Consider the following 17,590-nt stretch of genomic DNA (forward strand, 5'->3'; position numbering starts at 1 on the left):
GATAAGAATGAAACCAGGTGAGTGAAGTCCCATCCAGCTGGACAACGGTTAAGAAACATTGGAAGAGAATGGTGTAGTGAACTCGTGTAAAAACTAGTTCTAAATTGCTGATGGAAGTGACTAACACCACCCTTCCTGAGAAAATATCCAATCCTGTTTGTAACATCACTGTATTGTTATACATTTGGCATGCTGAAATAGCTGAACAATTGGTCCTTGCAAGGCCAACGAGATACTTAAAGGAGTTCAGAAGTCCATGTTACTGGTCTGAAGGGATAATGTTAATAAATACTATTTTTCATTTTTCTTCAATGAATAGTAATTTTAACATTTTAAGCAGCCATGAACGTGGAAATCAGTTCAAACTAGTAGTATTAACTAATCCACGGATCCTTTGTTTTATAGAAGATTGCTTAGGAGTTACTTTATTTCATTTTATTACAGATGGAAACTGAATTACTTAATCTTAACTCCTCCTCCAGGTGCTCATTTTCAAATATTTTACCCAACTCTTTCTCTCAAGGGGATCTGATTCTCACAATATTCTTATCGTAAAGTTATTTTTATAGTCAGGTCAGATATCACATCACCAAATGCCAAATTAAGCATAATTTGTTGTTCCCCAATCAATGTAAGACTAAGAGCAGGAGTAGGCCATTCAGCCCTTTGAACCTGCTCCACCATTCAGTAAAATCACGGCTGATCTGATGGCGACCTCAACTACACTTTCCTGCCTGCACCTCTCCACCCCCCTCCCTCCCAGTTCTTATACCAGCTAAAATAAAATATAGCGCCAGAGTGCGTCCATGTTCCAAACAGTTAAACAAGAATATAATTTCAGTTCAACTTTTCTCAGATCGATTTGAAAAACGTGATGGCCATTTGTGATATAAGATGAAAGACAGGCAGATTTAGCTAAACCGGGGGCAAAAAAAAGTGGGAGGGTGACAGGGAGAAAGAGGGGGGAGAGAGAGAGAAAGAAAGAGGGGAGATGTGTCTCTCCCCATCACCTCATTGACAGCTGAGAGAGAGAGAGAGAAAGAGGAGATAAGATGTGTCTCTCTCTCCATCACCTCATTGACAGCTGAGAGAGAGAGAGAGGGGAGAAGATTTGTCTCTCTCTCTCCATCACCTCATTGACAGCTGAGAGAGAGAGAGAGAGAGAAAGAGGGGAGAAGATGTGTCTCTCTCCATCACCTCACTGACAGCTGAGAGAGAGAGAGAGAAAGAGGGGAGAAGATGTGTCTCTCTTTCCATCACCTCATTGACAGCTGAGAGAGAGAGAGAGAGAGAGGGGAGAAGATGTGTCTCTCCATCACCTCATTGACAACTCACGCAAATGCTCTTTTATATCAGTTCTAAATTGAAAACTTACATTTTCGACAGATAAATTGACCTGCCCACGGAAATGCGCGGATGATTTTGCACATGAGAGACGGACAATGAAACTCAATCCCCTCCCCCAACCCCCCCCCCCCCCCCCCCCCCAATATAAACAAACGCTCAATGAAAACGGGGCGACCGTTAGTGCGCGCGGTTACCACGGCGACGGGAAACACGCTCGAGCGGCACCTGCCAACGGACCATTTGGGGAGCAATCGGCCTGTTTCGGAGAGCGAGAGCTCGGCGCCCCCGCCGCTCGGACTCAATGAGAACAGCTTTCCCTTTCCCCCCGGAGAGAGAAAATCCGATGGAAAATTGCGCAGATCCTAACAAGAGGCGGAGAACGTTACTGAGCTGTGGAAGCAGTGTTTGCGGGAATTCGGCAGCGCCGCATAAAAAGGTATAAATCGGGCTCCAGGAAACAGACAAGAGGCCTTCAGCTCACACGCAGCTGGAACCGCTCTCCTTCTGTAAAGTTCCCTCTGTCCATGAAAGCGAGCCATTTATCTATTTGCCAGCACTTTAGTCTTGTAAGTTGCAGCAAAATTGAAAGACTTGCATCTATATAGCGCCTCCCACCGCCGTGGTGGCATGGCCAGGGTTACACACCAACTGCAGGTTTTCCCCTTTGTACATCTCCGTTTATCTGTCCGGCATGTGTTCAGCCGATGGTTCCCAGCACCAATGGCAAATCCATGTACCCCACTCCTTCTGCTTTTCTCTGGTTATAGAGAAGGCAGGAAATCTCCTCTCCTGACGCACAGGGCCTCCCATCATCTTTCGGGTGGGGGCGAGCTATAAAATATTGGCAATGTCGCCTGCTTCCGCCTGGAAGAACCTGGTTGTGTAGAAATTGAGGGCAATGTTGACCCCGACGGCCACTGAGGCTGCAGGTCCATTTTTGAAGAAGTTCCGTGACCACCTTGGTGAATCATAAGTGCCTCAGACAATGCTGCTTGGTGAATTACAAGCATTGCTCCTGACTGAAGCAGAGGAATGAGAAGTGCTCCCTGAAGTCCTTTGATGGGTAGACCCTTCATGGAGAGCTCTCCTCCTCTGCTCTCTCTGCAGCTTCAGCTCCATCTATCTTCTTGTCACGTTGCAGACCAAGAAGAACAGCAACTACCTTCCCATCACTGCAGCAGCCTCTCTGTGAGGAATCACAAAATTCCCCATACCTGTCAGGGTGCAGCAATACAATAATCAAAAACCAGCAAAGCATCAAAACTCCCCCAATTGCCCAGCACAGCACTTCCACAAACTTTGCAAGTGGATAAGTAAGACAAAAGCACCTTCTCTGCAATTTCTGTGGCTGACCCTTTAAATAATGCTGGGGGGGGGGGGTCCCTAATGAGGCTGAATGCAGATTCAGCTGTGAGTGATTTGGGGAGGGCATTAACTGGACTTACGAGGTAGAACGTGCATTAAATCAGCCGGAGAGACTGTATGATGCCATGAACTCCTCACTCTGCATGCCTCCAGTACATGCAGAGCATGCCCATGTTAGTGCCCTTCCAAACATGGGACACAGCATGGGTGGTACAAGAAGTGCTACACATGCCATTTAGAGGGCCTCCAGCTTCCATATTGCCAGCTAAAGTGGACACAGAACTGAATTTTATAGCCATGGTGTGATAATTCAGCCAGTAGATAAACTGTGTCAAGAGAAAATGAACTATAAACTATCCAGTGCTGCCTCATGTTAATTTATGTTTGCAGAATCAAATTATATCAACAACTTAAGTATTTTAGGATTTAATGGACTTTGGGAAGACTGTTCACATAATAGTTTGAATTAAATTTTAGTTTTTATTTCAAAGGCATGGTGAACATAAAATGACAAATCTTTTCCTAGGCCCAAGTGATATATGTGGTGAATAGAATGTGTTAAAAAATACAGCAATTACTGAGAACAATCTTTATCCCTACTATGAAGCATAGATTCAGTAGATGGATTCATTCACATGCATTGTTTTGAAGGCATAAAAACATTACATTGTGTTCGATAATAGTATGTCAAATAAACTATTATCTATGCATAAATATTAGGTAGTTAAACATACATGTTTAAGCTCTAAAATGCATTTGATCCAGATAAAAAAAATTCCATATTTGCTTTTGATTCTTAAACCTTAGGTTTTTTTGTAAGATTCTCATTCCTTCTATTTGCAGGACAGCACAAGTAAACTTTCAATTAAGTTTCTTGTACTTTACATTTCTTCAGGATAAATATTGTTTTCAGCAGTTCATAGAATGGTAAGGCACTGAAGGAGGCCATTCGGCCCATGGCACTTGTGCTTGCTATTTGAAAGAACTATAAACAGTGCCATTCTCCTGCCTTTTCTCCATAGCCCTGCACATATTTCCCCTTTAAGAATTTATCCAATTTCCTTTTTAAAGTGATTTATTGAATTTGCTTCCACCATCATTTCAAGCAATGCATTCCAGCTCACAACAACTTACTGTGCAAAAACATTACTTTTCATGTCACCAGTGGCTCTTTTGCAGTGTTCTCTGGTTACCAACCCTTCTGCCACTGGCCACAGCTTCTGTTTATTTACTGTTTATTTACTCATCAAAAACTTTCATGATTTTGAATACCTCTGTTAAACCATCCCTTAACCTTCTCTGCTCTAAGAACAACTCCACACTCTCCGGTATCTCCACGTAACTGAAGTCCCACATGCCTGATACCATTTTAGTAACTCTCCTCTGCATCCTGTCTTAAGTCCTTGAAATCCTTCCTAAAGTGTGGTCCCCAGAATTGGACACAGTACTCCTGCTGGTGGCTTAGCAGTGAGTTATAAAGGTTTAGAATTCCTTATGTACTCTACGGGTAGAATTTTATGTAAACAGATCTGCATAGAGCAGGGAGGCTGGTAATGGATTGGGTACTTGGTTGTTCTGACCATGACATTAGCATCCCACTTCCAGGTTTCCCAACAAATCATTGAGGGCGGGTGGGATTTTTCTTATTTTCGTTCTTGGGATGTGAGCATCGCTGGCAAGGCCAGGCTTTATTGCTCATAACTAATTCCTCTTGAGAAGGTAGTGGCGAGCCATCTTCTTGGTGTAGGTATACCTACAGTAGTGTTGGGGAGGGAGTTCCAGAAGGTTGATCCAGCAACAATGAAGGAATAATGATATAGTTCCAAATCAGGATGGTAAGTGACTTGAAGGGGAATTTTCAGGAGATGGTGTTCCTATGTGTCCACTACTCTTGTCTTTCTAGATGGCAGAGGTTGCAGGTTTGGAAGATGCTGTTAAAGTTGGCTTGACCAGTTGTTGCAGTGCATTTTGTAGATGGTATACATTGCTGCCACTGGTAGAGGGAATGAATGTTTAAGGTGGTGGATGGGGCCAGGTCAAGTGGGCTGCTTTATCTTGGATGGTGTTGAGCTTCTTGAGCGTTGTTGGAGTTGTACTCATCCAGGCAAGTGGAGTGTATTCCATCGCACTCCTGACTTGTGCCTTGTATATCATTGACAAGCTTTGAGGAGTTAGGAGTTGAGTTACTTTCCACACAGTTCAGAGCCTCTGACCCGTTATTGTGGCCAGAGTATTTTCCATCACTAAATCCCCCACTATCAACATCCTGGGGGTTACCACTGACCAGAAACTGAACTGGACTAGCGATATAAATACTGTGGCTACAAGAGCAGGTCAGAGGCTAGGAATCCTGCAATGAGAACTCACCTCCTGACTCCCCAAAGCCTGTCCACCATCTACAGTGCACAAGTCAGGAGTGTGATGGAATATTCTACACTTGCCTAGATGCATGCAGCTCTCACAACACTCAAGAAGCTTGACACCATCCAGGACAAAGCAGCCCCCTTGATTGGCACCACATCCACAAACATTCACTCCTTCCACCACTGACGCACAGTAGCATCAGTGTGTACCATCTACAAGATGCACTGCAGAAATTCACCAAGGCTCCTTAGACAGCACCTTCCAAATCCATGACCACTACCATCTAGAAGGACAAGGGCTGCAGATAGATGGGAACACCACCACCTGGAAGTTCCCCTCCAAGTCACACCATCCTGACTTGGAAATATATCGCTGTTCCTTCACTATCGCTGGGTCAAAATCCTGGAACTCCCTTCCTAACAGCATTGTGGGTGTACCTACACCACATGGACTGCAGCGGTCCAAGAGGTCAGCTCACCACCATCTTTACAAGGGCAATTAGGGATGGGCAATAAGCGTTAGCTCAGCCAGCAAAGCCCGCATCCCGTGAATGAATTTTTAAAAATATGTGACTGGTCCAGTTTCTAGTCAATGGTAAGCCCCAGGATGTTGACAGTGAGGGATTCAGTGATGGTAATGAATGTCAAGGAAATTGGTTAGATTTTCTCTTGCTGGAGTTGGTCAGTCACTTGTGGTGTGAAGTTACTTGCCACTTATTAGCACAGGCTTGAATGTTGTCCAGGTCTTGCTGCATGCAGGCAGTAATTGCTTCAGTATCTGAGATGTTGTAAATGGTACTGAACACTGTGCAGTTATCAGCGAGTATCTCCACTTCTGACTTTATGGCAGTGAGAAGATAATTGATAAGACAGCTGTAGATGGTTGGACTGAGGACACTACCCTGAGGATCTCCCACATTAATGTCTTGGAGTTGAGCTGATTAGCCTCCAATAACCTCAACCATCTTCCTAAAGCTTCCCCCACTGATTCCCATTGACATCAATTTTGCTTGGCCTTCTTGATGTCACACTTGATCAAGTGCTACCTTGATGTCAAGGTCAGTCACTCTCACGTCACCTCTGGAATTCAGCTCTTCAGTCCATGTTCGGACTAAGGCTATAATGAGGTATGGAGCTGAGTCACCCTGGCAGAACCCTAACTGAGCATCAGTGAGCAGGTTGTTGCTGAGTCAGTGTTGCTTGATAGCGCCATCGACAACTGCTGAGTTTAGAGAGTAGACTGATCGGGTGTTAATTGGGTGGGTTGGATTGCCCTACTTTTTGTGGACATAACTTACTTGGCTAATATTCCATATTGCCGAATAGATGCCAGCTTATTGCTGTATTGGAACATTTTTAAACAATGGCCTCTAGCACTTCTTATGGCAGGCAGATGGTAAATGCCAAGCTGCCCAAATCACAAAGGGAAACTTGAAGCAGCTACCACAATTATTTGCCATTTGTACATATTTCGAGATGCAGGCTTTGAATTCAGTAAAAAGGCCACCAAGTCTTATAGGTTTTTTACTAAACTAAATTAAACCTTTATTAATAGAAGAAATGATTTTAAACACATACATAGATCTACAAATTACTGCTATGATAACTTCTAATTCCAATTAATCTAAACCCCAGTTACACCTCCTTTAAGGCAACAGTGAGACATGTAGGGCAGACTTTTTCATCGCACGGGTGGGCACGTGCCCAACCCAAACAGGAGTAAAATAGTGCACGATGACGTTGGGTGAGCATCCCGATGTCATCGCGCAATATTTCACTCGGCGCCTGCCATTAATTAAGCGGCCACTTAAGGCCCTTAACAGTCCAATTCACTGTGATTTCTTCTTGCCCGTGCGATTTTTTGCTCGTCGCCTGGGCATAACGGGCAGACCATCAGCTGACGTTTTCATAAACCTCATCCAAGGTCAAGATAAAAAAGATCAGCATCATTGCCAGTGTGAGTAGTCAGGAGTTTTGGAGAGAGTTTGCAGCTGAGGAGGAAGAGAGGGGCAGAAAGGAGAGGAGGCAAGGTGTCCCAATGCAACTTCCAGGGAAGGTAGGAGGAGAGGTGCAGGCACAAGGGGCGAAGAGCTAGCAGGTAGCCCAATGCGGAAGGGGCTGCAGAAGACAGTATTATCCTGCTGCCAGGGTTTACAGGTGGTGATGCAGCTACCTCAGTATGTCCAAGGTGCAATGCCGAAGGAAGCTCCGCTGCTCAAGGGAGAGTGTGACCTCCATTTTCCAAATGATTGGGCCTGAGATCAGCTCCAACTGTGTGGGTGGACACCCCCTGCCAGTGACTCTGAAGGTCACAGTGACCCTTCTGTGCCTCCGGCTCTTTCCAGGGCTCAGTGGGGGATCTGTGTGGAGTTTCCCAATCAGCTGTCCACATAAAGCTGGTGGCAGAGCTCTGTTCAGGCAGGTACTGACTTTTATTCTTTACCGTACCGACGAGGCCAGCCAGGCTGAGCAAGCCAGAGGCTTTGCAGCAATTGCTGTGTTCCCCCGCGTCCAGGGTGCCATCGACTGCACACATGTAGCCATCAAGGTGCCAGCGGGGTCAGCCAGGTGCCTTCGTCAACTGGAAGGGATTTACTCCATGAACATGCAGATAGTGTGTGACCACAGGATGCAAATCCTGCAAGTCTGTGCAAGGCACCCTGGCAGTTCCCATGACGCTTACATCCTCTGACACTCCTAGGTACCGAGGCTCTTCAGTGCTCCAGCCCGACTAGATGGATGGCTGCTGGGTGACAGGGGCTATCCATTGAAGAGATGACTCGTGACGCCTCTCCGCCACCCAAGAACAGAGGCAGAGAAGCGTTACAATACAAGTCATGCCTCCATAAGGGCGGTGGTAGAGAGGACCATAGGCCTTCATCCCAGATGTCTGAAAGGACCCTTTCATTTAAACACAGAGTCCACTCAGTACCTGTGCAATAAAGTTCAGGGCCACCTACGTCCAGTATTACATACTGGCATTCCCCGCACCAATGAAATAAAAAGGTGAAGCATACTCAGGCCATTAAGACAAAGACACAATTTATGTCATTCAGACAATTCAAAAATGTTAACAGAAACGTTTCTGGTATTCATAACATCGGACCAGCATACATAAAGTTAACAAAAATAAACATAAAATCACCCATGACCTGTCCCTCTTGTGCTCATGGTGCTTTTAACTTATGTTTGCGAATGCTACGTCTAGATACTCCCTCCTCACTGGCACTGGCATTGGAGACAGCCTGCTGACTCTGCTGTTTTGTTGGCCTTTATGACCTTGGCAGTCGTCCTCTGGCCAGTGGAGCCTATGCTGGCCCCGCCTGGGAGGGAGCAGCCAGTGCCATGACTGGCATCTCCCCAGTCGCCACAGCCTCATCAGATGCCATAGTCACTGGTGGAGGAGCTGCTGCCCTCATCCAGAGCGCCCTGAGAGGAGCCCGCCAAGATGACAGGCAGCTCGTGCGCCAACGTGAGGTTGCTGTGGACCTCCCTGCTTACCATTGATGAATGGGTAGCTAGCAGGGATACTGGGTGCCTCATCCATGTCCCACACTGACACTGACCACGTGAGGTCAGTGCCTGTGTGAGGGCTTTCAAGTCAAAGCGCAACCCCAGGAACATGAGAGTCGCCACTCTCTCAACGGAGGAGGCACTGCACTCGGCTATGACAGTCAACGCAGTGCTCACACTCCACATGGGCTCCTCCATCAGGGAGACCATGGCACGCAAACCCTCAAGGAACTCTGCCAGATCCTCCCGCACATCTCGCTGGACATCCAGTATCTGCTGCCTAATGGACGACTCCAGAGGCTCATCATCAGCGTTCGACTGAGCATCATCCTGGGCCCCAGCAGTCCTCTGACTGCTGTTACCCTGGGCACTCTGCCTTCGCCTGCACCTCAAGTGATTGTGAAGTGCCCTCGCCAATGTGCACCGATATACTAGCCGCCGCTCTAATGCCCACTGAGGTGCTGGTATCTGTGCTGGTGCCTGCTTCAGAGAGTGGGTGTGATGCAAGTGCAAATGACACTCGGTGGTCCTCTGGTGCCAGGGTTGGCCCTTCGGGGTCTGGAGATTGAATGCCTGCCTACGAACCTAAAAGGGAGAAGAAGGACATGTCATTAGTTAAAGTCATCACACTGTCACTGTGCATGTCAGGCAGCCTGGTGAGACAACAGAGATCTGCATCATGGTGCCCTTGTCTTCCAATGGTCAATGGGGACTCCAGGTTCGAGGCTCATATCAATGAAGAGACTACACTAGATTGGTTGCGCAAGCCGAAATTTTCACCTCTGTGCACTGCACTCTTACCTTCGTCTGGCACCCCCGCCTCTCCATGCCTGGTTGCACATGGGGTGTGCTGGGTCTCAAGCTCCAGGGCATCTTGCTCATACCTTGAAAGGATTAGGAGGCTAGCGGGGCCTCTGCCGGTCCACTACCTTTCTATATTGTTGTGAACAGTTTTCTCCTGAAACAACAGAGGAGCATTGATTAGCCCACTCCATACATGTAGCGCCATTGCAGCCTGGCCAACCCCAGCTGAGGAGCACCTGACAGGGCACTTCTGAGTTGTGGCCCTCGAGCTGCAAGGCAATCAGTCCAAGCAGCCAGGGCTCACCCCCTTGGCCAGCTCCGACGTGATTGACAGTTGGCACTCAGACTCTAGCACCCCTGAGGTTCACGGGGGGACGGCCAGACCTTAACACATCTGCACATATCGACACAGATTCCACTCTACTCTTCATTACTCTACAATAAATTCCAATAACATTATGAAAATTATTATATCTTCCTGACATACTAGATCCTCCCACAAGAGGAAACATCCTCTCCACATCAAGGAGTGTTTGATTGAGTGTGGCTGGGCTCCAACATCATTGAGGATGGGGATATTTTTGGAGCCGCCTCATCTGGTTAGCTGTTTAACTGTGTAATTAGGAAAGCTAATAGAATGTTATCATTTATTGTGAGGGGAATTGAATACAAAAGCTGGGAAGTTATGCTTCAGTTATGTAGGGCATTGAGGAGACCATATCTGGAGTGCTGTGTACAGCATTAGTCTCCTTATTTAAGTAAGAATGTAAATGTGTTGGAAGCAATTCAGAAAAGGTTTACTAAATTAATACCTGGATTGGACAGGTTGTCTTATGAGGAAAGGGAGGACAGGCTAGGCTTGTGTACTCTGGAATTTAGAAGAGTAAGCGGTGACTGATTGAAACATACAAGATCCTGAGGGGTCTTGACAGGGTCGATGTGGAGAGGATGTTTCCTCGTGGGAGAATCTAGCACTAGGGGCCATTGTTTAAAAATAAGGGGTCACCTATTTAGGACAGAGATGAATGTTTTTTTTCTCAGAGGGTCGTAAGTCTTTGGAACTCTCTTCCTCAAATGGCGGTGGAAGTAGTGTCTTTGAATATTTTTAAAACAGAGGTAGATAGATTCATGATAAGCAACTGGGTGAAAGGTTATCAGGGATAGGCAGGAATGTGGAATTGAGGTTACAATCAGATTTCATGATCTGAGATCTCATGATCTCATTGAATGGCGGAGCAAGCTTGACGGGCCAAGTGACCTACTCCTGCTCCTAATTCAGATGTTCACATCATCATTCAGGACTGCATGTGGCAGGGTTGCAAAGCTTTGATCTGTTCTGTTTGTTATAGGGTCATTTAGCTCTGTCTAGAACATGCTGCTTCTGCTGTATTGCATACATGAAGTCCTGTGTTGTAGCTTCACCAGGTTGACAACTTATTTTTAGGTATGCCTAGTGGTGCTCCTGACATGCCATACGTCTGCTTCAATTCACTAATCTGTCTATTCCCTCCTGAAGTGTTATCTTTAATCTGTAACACACTTCAGCCAATTTTGTTTCATTGTATGTGTCCTTAACTATTTAAAAATTCAGTTCACCAGGAATGTTTTCTGAATAAGACTAAAAATGGTTGTGGGTTTTTTGCAATAAAATCACAAACTTCCATTAATTAGAGAATAGGTTGAGGATCCTGGAGAGGGTTTTATTCATAAATAGTGTTTTCCATCCCATCCTCACCATGTGTATAAGAACAAGGTTAAAAAAAAATCGTTCCTTGATGGTACAAGCATATTTCAATATTCATTGTGCCATGTTGAAGACCCTTTGTTTTGGTTTGTGAATAGCACTGGATTACAATGGAAAGATGTCAATTAAAGGTTGTCAAGAACAGAGCTTCAGAACACTTGAGCAGGTATAATTTGCATTAACGAGACTTGATAAATAATTCTCTTTCTTTTTATAGAGCCAGTTAGATTCTTCTGTAAATTGTGTACAAACCTTAGAACTGATCAAGCCAACAGTCTTTAAAGTTTCCATCAAGGACAAGTATGAAATTAGAACAACAGACATATGCCCATCTCTTAAACAACCTCCTGATTCTTCTCAACTAAATCTAGGTAGAGTAACAGCATGGTAAGTAATTAATGCAGTCATTTTTATTTTGTAAAAATGAATGTAGGAGAAGCTCTTGAGTGTATACACAGAGTAACTTTATGGCTGTAAACATGGTAAATAGGTCTTTTTCATATTGTATTTTGCATACTTAAACTCGGCAGGCCAAGCCACAGTTACTGCAGGGCAATGTCCATGGTTGATCTGTTTATCTGGTTTATTCATGAAACCTTCAGGCGTGTACCTATCATCAAGTGATGGGGTTCTTCTTATAACTCCAGATAACCCTGCAAGTCAATCCTGTAACATGTAGATTGGCTCTAACTGGACAAGCAACCAGAAGCAGCAGACAAGTTATACAGTATTAGCTGATCAAATTACAGAACTGCTGTGTATGCCCCTAACCCTGGGCTTTAATTCCAACCTCCACCATTGCTGTCTGTTCTTGTGTTCATGGGATATGATCATATAGGAGGAAAATGGGAATCCCTAAGCAATCTAGGATATAACCAAGTGAATGTAATGCACGATTGGTTTCTGACCCACTGGGCGGAATCGTCCGTGTTCGCTGGCATCGGGCATGCTCGGCAATGTGAGCAGACAATATGGTGAGAAGGCCAAAAATCGGTTTCACAACGTCATGAAATCAGTTTGCAATCATCTGCTCAGTCTGTCGATAGCGGGTTGCGTTTCCCACCATCGGACATTGGAACTTCATTGTAATATATCTGCTCATCATTATAATGCTAGCCCACCAGACTCATCATCCCCACGCTGAACCATCTGCTCATGTCAGCGTGATTGCACGCTGATGTGTTTCACAACTGCACAAGAATGACATGCACCTAGCAGGCTGCACTTCTCTCAGGACTTCGCCTGTCTTGCTTCAGGCAGCACTTGCAGTCATCAGCACCAGGCTTTGCAGACAGCACCACAGCATTTTTAGGGGGGCTCACTGGCAGGTCTCTACCTACCAGATCAGCCATAAGCGGGGGTGGCTTTGTATGGCTGCAGGGCCGGGTCTTGCTGGGGAAGGGGGAGAAGTGCCCTCAGGCAATGAAAGAGGCTGCAGGGTGAAGGCTGTACTAAGGAAGGGAGGCATCCCAAGGTTTTTGTGAGGTCACAGCTTGATCTGTGCAAGTGGCCTCAAGTTGGTGAGGATTGAGGAGGCAGTCCCCAGAGCAGATGAGACCAGATAGAGATGTGAGAGTGTATGTGAAAGAGTGAGTGGTGATGTACCTTGAGCTGGCAGTGAGTGAGATGCCAGTGAATATGTGATGGGCTTAAGTGTGTGAGTCTAGAGTGATGAGATGGTTGCCTTACCCTGGCAGCACGGATGACATAATTTATCCTCTATCTGCATTGGATGCCAACCTCTTCTGTGCAGAATTGGCACTGATCACCACTGCCATTGCCTACCAAGCCTGAGTGGTAATGTTGCTGCTCCTCTTGCGGCCAGAGCGGGGGGTAGAGAACATCATGGTGGGCCTCCACAGCATCCAAAAGGCAATCGAGGGATGCGTCACTAAACTTGGGGGCTGCAGTGTTCTTGCCTTTCGGGGCCATGTCTTATTTGCAGCAGTCCTGGGCTGGAAGCAGTGGGAGGTGTGCGCACAGCTGTACTTTAAATGTGGTGCCCGGCGTGATGAAGCAGCGAGGTGGTGGTGTGGCAGGCGAATGGGAGCCCGCTCACCATGGAAATGGCGTGTTTCCCGGGAATGCATAATTAATGCGGTGGGTTTGAGATGATATAGTGTGAGAAGCCACCATTGCACTTAGCACAAATCTGGGATGATTCCATCCAATGTGTTGGTGATGAGAGGAGAGCTAACTCACATCATCCTGGTAATGGAAGTAGTAACATTGCTTGGTTAGCAGTAATTATATGATCAAATTTGTTATCATCTCAGGTAAACTGATTGTATAAACTAACACTTGGGTATATACAACGTTAAAAAGAGAATTTCAGGGCAATGAGGAAAAGGCTCAAACAGATTGACTTGGGGTTAACAATGAAGAAAACTTCAGTTAAAGATATCTCTTGGGACCAAACTACTAAATGCAGGAAAAGTACATATCAATGATTAGTAAGCACAGATTAAAGATATATGACCCTGAACTGGATTCTGCAAAAGCTCCCATCCAAGTAGGCATAATTCTTTGTTGAACTTTGGGGCTGGATGGGCATGGTAGGAAGGGAGACTCCTACTGACCTGTTTGACTTTCACATTGTTGGTCTGCTTTTCTTGGGTGACAGTCCACCTGTTCGGGGAAGAGGGTGAGAGCTTGTATTGTGTAGGCTTTCCATAAATAAACCACATTGTTTTCTATTTTCTGAGCTTCAATTGGTATACGTCCCTTATGTATTTTATTTATGTTTGTCATGGAAGGGTTGTGCTTTACAACAGTGGTGGCTACACCTTCTTAGAACCAATACTGAGAACTGCCAGAATGGCAGTATGTTGTATTTTTTGTTAAGTATTTGTTAATATTCGTAATGTATGATGGTACTTGTCAAGTTTCCTTCTACTTTAAATTAAGTGAGTAAGACATGGAAATGTGTGCAGTCATATTTCAATCAAGAAATGTAAAAAAAAATCAATCAGACACTATCAAAGAATTGAGGCCTCCATGCTTCTTTGTGCATGAAATCAAGAACGGAGATTATCCTTATTGTCACTGGGAGAAATGAAACTCAGAAAAAGTGAAATTATTGAGTTACTGTTAGGTAGCTTTTGTACCTATTAAACAGTGGCATTGGTGGCAGCGTGGAAGCAAGCTACTCTGTACTTTTAACTGCAGAGAGAGAAAAAAATGTGCCCCTATTGGAAGGTAATATATGATTTTAAAAAGCTGATAAATAACTTATACCTATTTATTTTAATTATAAGGAGTAATACAAATTCCGTCCCTACCTCACTAAAGAGGCAAACTACTCAAAGGAGGCACACAAGAACAGAACCTCAAAGATGTCCTCCCAGATCAACAAATCCAAAAGACAAAACACCACTTGAGAACAATATGTCTTTTATTGCAGGTAATGATATTAATGTAACATTCATTTAACATTTATATACCAAAAGAACATTTGGTTACCAAGTGGAAAAGGAATCCTGCCTTGAATTAGAACTTTTATTAAGCTATACATTAAACTAAATACTAAATTTCCTACGCAGTGGCTCTGATAGCAAAGTTTCTGTTCAGAAAGTCTCAAGCCCAATCCAGACTCGAGTCCCTTGAACGGACATGATGGGTTGATGAAGCTGCCTGCCATAACTTATTTCCAGAGTTCGATGTATGAAAATCAATGTCCAGAATGTCTCTCATACAGTTATAATACAAAATATAAATTATTTTTTCCAATCATGCACATGGGTTTAGGGGTGGGGTGGGGGCCAGGGGGTGGCGATGAGCAATGAAGAACAAATACTTGGTACCCTAATAGTTATCAGTTGTATTCCTTCAATCAATATTTACACTATGGGGCAGTCTATATGCTTTACTCTGATGATAAACATTTAATACAATTTTTCTTTTCTTGGTTTTGTTCTCCTCCTCCCCCAATTTCCAAATGCAGCATATGGGACAAAATGTGGTCTTCTGGAGCGAACAAGCAGCAGGGCACCTTCATGCCGTAGCCTTACATTCTCAAAGAATGAATCAAAAATCCAGGAACTCAAATTTCAAAGTTTAGACGATGAACTAGAAAATCTTATTCAACAGATTATTGATGAACAGCATATTACAAGTATGTATAATCATTCAAAATTTTGTTGAAGTCAATTAATTTATCTAAATTTAGAAGGTGAGTGAAAATAAAATATATTTCTTTCAGTGGTCCTGAACATGTGTACTGAGCACAGGATTTCCCTGTACTGTATTCAAGTGCAATTTATTTCTCAGTTGCATTTGCAGTACTCTGACCCAAGTGTAGAACTGTTAGTGATAGGTTTGTAGTGAGTGGACCAAGATCCTTGGTGCAAGAATCAGTCAGACCATTATCATCCAGCCTGGTGATCAGAGATGGAGAAATAACACAAATCAGGATAAATTTCCAGATAAAAGCAAAAAACTGCGGATGCTGGAAATCCAAAACAAAAACAAAAATACCTGGAAAAACTCAGCAGGTCTGGCAACATCTGCAGAGAGGAACAGTTAATGTTTCGAGTCTGAATGACCCTTCAAAGAACTAAGTAAAAATAGAAGCACCTCATCTTCCGACTAGGCACTTTACAGCCTTCCGGACTGAATATTGAGTTCAACAATTTTAGATCATGAACTCTCTTCTCCATCCCCACCCCCTTTCCGACCCCCCCCCTTTTTTTCCCAATAATTTATATAGATTTTTCTTTTCCCACCTATTTCCATTATTTTTAAATGTATTTCCATCCATTGTTTTATCTCTACCTTTTAGCCTTTTTCGATTCCTTCACCCCACCCCCACTAGGGCTATCTGTACCTTGCTCGTCCTGATTTCTACCCTTAATTAGCACATTCCTTTAGATAATATCACCACCTTCAACACCTCTTTTTCCTTTTGTCTGTGACATCTTTTGGTTATCTCCACCTATCACTGGCCCTCTATCCAGCTCATCTTGTCCCCCCCCCCCCCCACTTAAACCAGCTTATATTTCACCCCTTTTCTATTTTTATTTGGTTCTGTTGAAGAGTCATGCGGACTTGAAACGTTAACTGTGCTCCTCTCCACAGATGCTGCCAGATCTGCTGAGTTTTTCCAGGTATTTTTGTTTTTGTTTTGTGACCTAATAATTGCTGACGCACACAGTCAATGCTCACATTTGAATAATGGCCATGTGGGTGTAACACTATCTGCAGAATTATACCAAGCAAGGAGTGAACTAATTGAGAAAAGGGAGAGGAAACAATTAGCAGAGGAGGAAGAAATCTATCAGGCACTTCAAAAAGAAATGTTTTTAAAAAATAACATTTTCCATTATTTGTTAATTGGATGACAAAGAAGATTTTTACTCATCTAACAACAAAAGCATTTTAGTTTTTATGATATTACACTAAAATATCCCATTTTATTTTTTTAAGTAAAAGAGAATATTTTAAGTAAAATCAGGAAACGTTAAAAATGCTCAACAGGTTTGGCAGTTTCTATGGTGAGAACAACCAACATTTAGGGTCTGTGACCTTTCATCAGAACTTTATTTCAGATTTCCAGCATCCGCAGTATTTTACTTTTGTAGGAATATTTTAAAATGTCTAATGGATAAGTAAGTTATGGAGGATCATTTATTCCTATCACATGCAAGTAATCCCATTACAGTCAGATCAGAATGATATTTTTCCTGTGTTTTTGGCTAATATCTTAAATAATACTAGTACAAACTAGTACAACGAGGTACATTAATTGCACCAGAGACATCATTATATCACTATTTCAACATATACAAAGGGTAATTACAAGATTTTCTATATGGTGACATAGTTATAAGTTTACAAATCCTCAGACATCTACTTGTAAAACATGTTCATTGATCAAACATTCTAAAATTTACCAAAAAATAAAGCCATTAAATACCAAAAAATCATTATCCAGTTTTTATGATTTTTTAAAATCAAATTACATTTGTGCATCAGTTCTATCTACTTCCTTTAACCACATTTAAAAGTTGTTTTGATCAGATGAAACTGAATAATAACTTCCCCAACTTCAGGATGTAGGTTACATTTTATTCAATATATGTTACCAAGATAACATGAGATGCAGGCATTAGTTCATGTTTATGAAGTACAGATTTTATTCCAGGCATGTGGAATAACAATTCAATTGGGAGCTTGCTAGAAACGTTCATCCTCTCCATCAGTGAATGTCAGTGCTAACCCCCAACTCCAAACTAATTTTGAGTCCTAGCATCATACAACTGACTCAAAAAATAACGTAGGAGCCACAACAAATTAGTACAAAAACAATCTGGGCAAGATCAGTGGGAAGGGAAATTAGGCACAGTTTTGATTTCCTTTTTGCTATTCATTCATTCATTGCCTATACCTAATTGCCCTCAGGAAATTGGTGGAATTCTGCCTTCTTGAACTGCTGCAGTCTGTGGTGAAGGTGTTT

The 17,590-nt window shown here is 43.6% G+C and overlaps 1 protein-coding gene across 2 annotated transcripts in view; it reads left to right on the plus strand.

The window, feature by feature from the left end:
* Window positions 1-1,547: 1,547 nt before the first annotated feature.
* The window catches only part of LOC144685421 (uncharacterized), a 222,521-nt gene continuing 206,478 nt past the window's right edge, over window positions 1,548-17,590 (plus strand). For both annotated transcript variants that reach the window (XR_013577725.1, XM_078549884.1), the window contains exons 1-4: window positions 1,548-1,783; window positions 11,354-11,523; window positions 14,394-14,539; window positions 15,080-15,250. Coding sequence is in view for 1 of the 2 variants with exons in the window: in XM_078549884.1 (XP_078406010.1) it covers window positions 1,649-1,783; window positions 11,354-11,523; window positions 14,394-14,539; window positions 15,080-15,250 (622 nt within the window). In the remaining variant the exon portion in view is untranslated. The remainder of the gene's footprint in view (window positions 1,784-11,353; window positions 11,524-14,393; window positions 14,540-15,079; window positions 15,251-17,590) is intronic.

Source organism: Cetorhinus maximus, chromosome 10 (genome assembly GCF_964194155.1).
Source record: "Cetorhinus maximus chromosome 10, sCetMax3.hap1.1, whole genome shotgun sequence".
Taxonomy (NCBI): domain Eukaryota; kingdom Metazoa; phylum Chordata; class Chondrichthyes; order Lamniformes; family Cetorhinidae; genus Cetorhinus; species Cetorhinus maximus.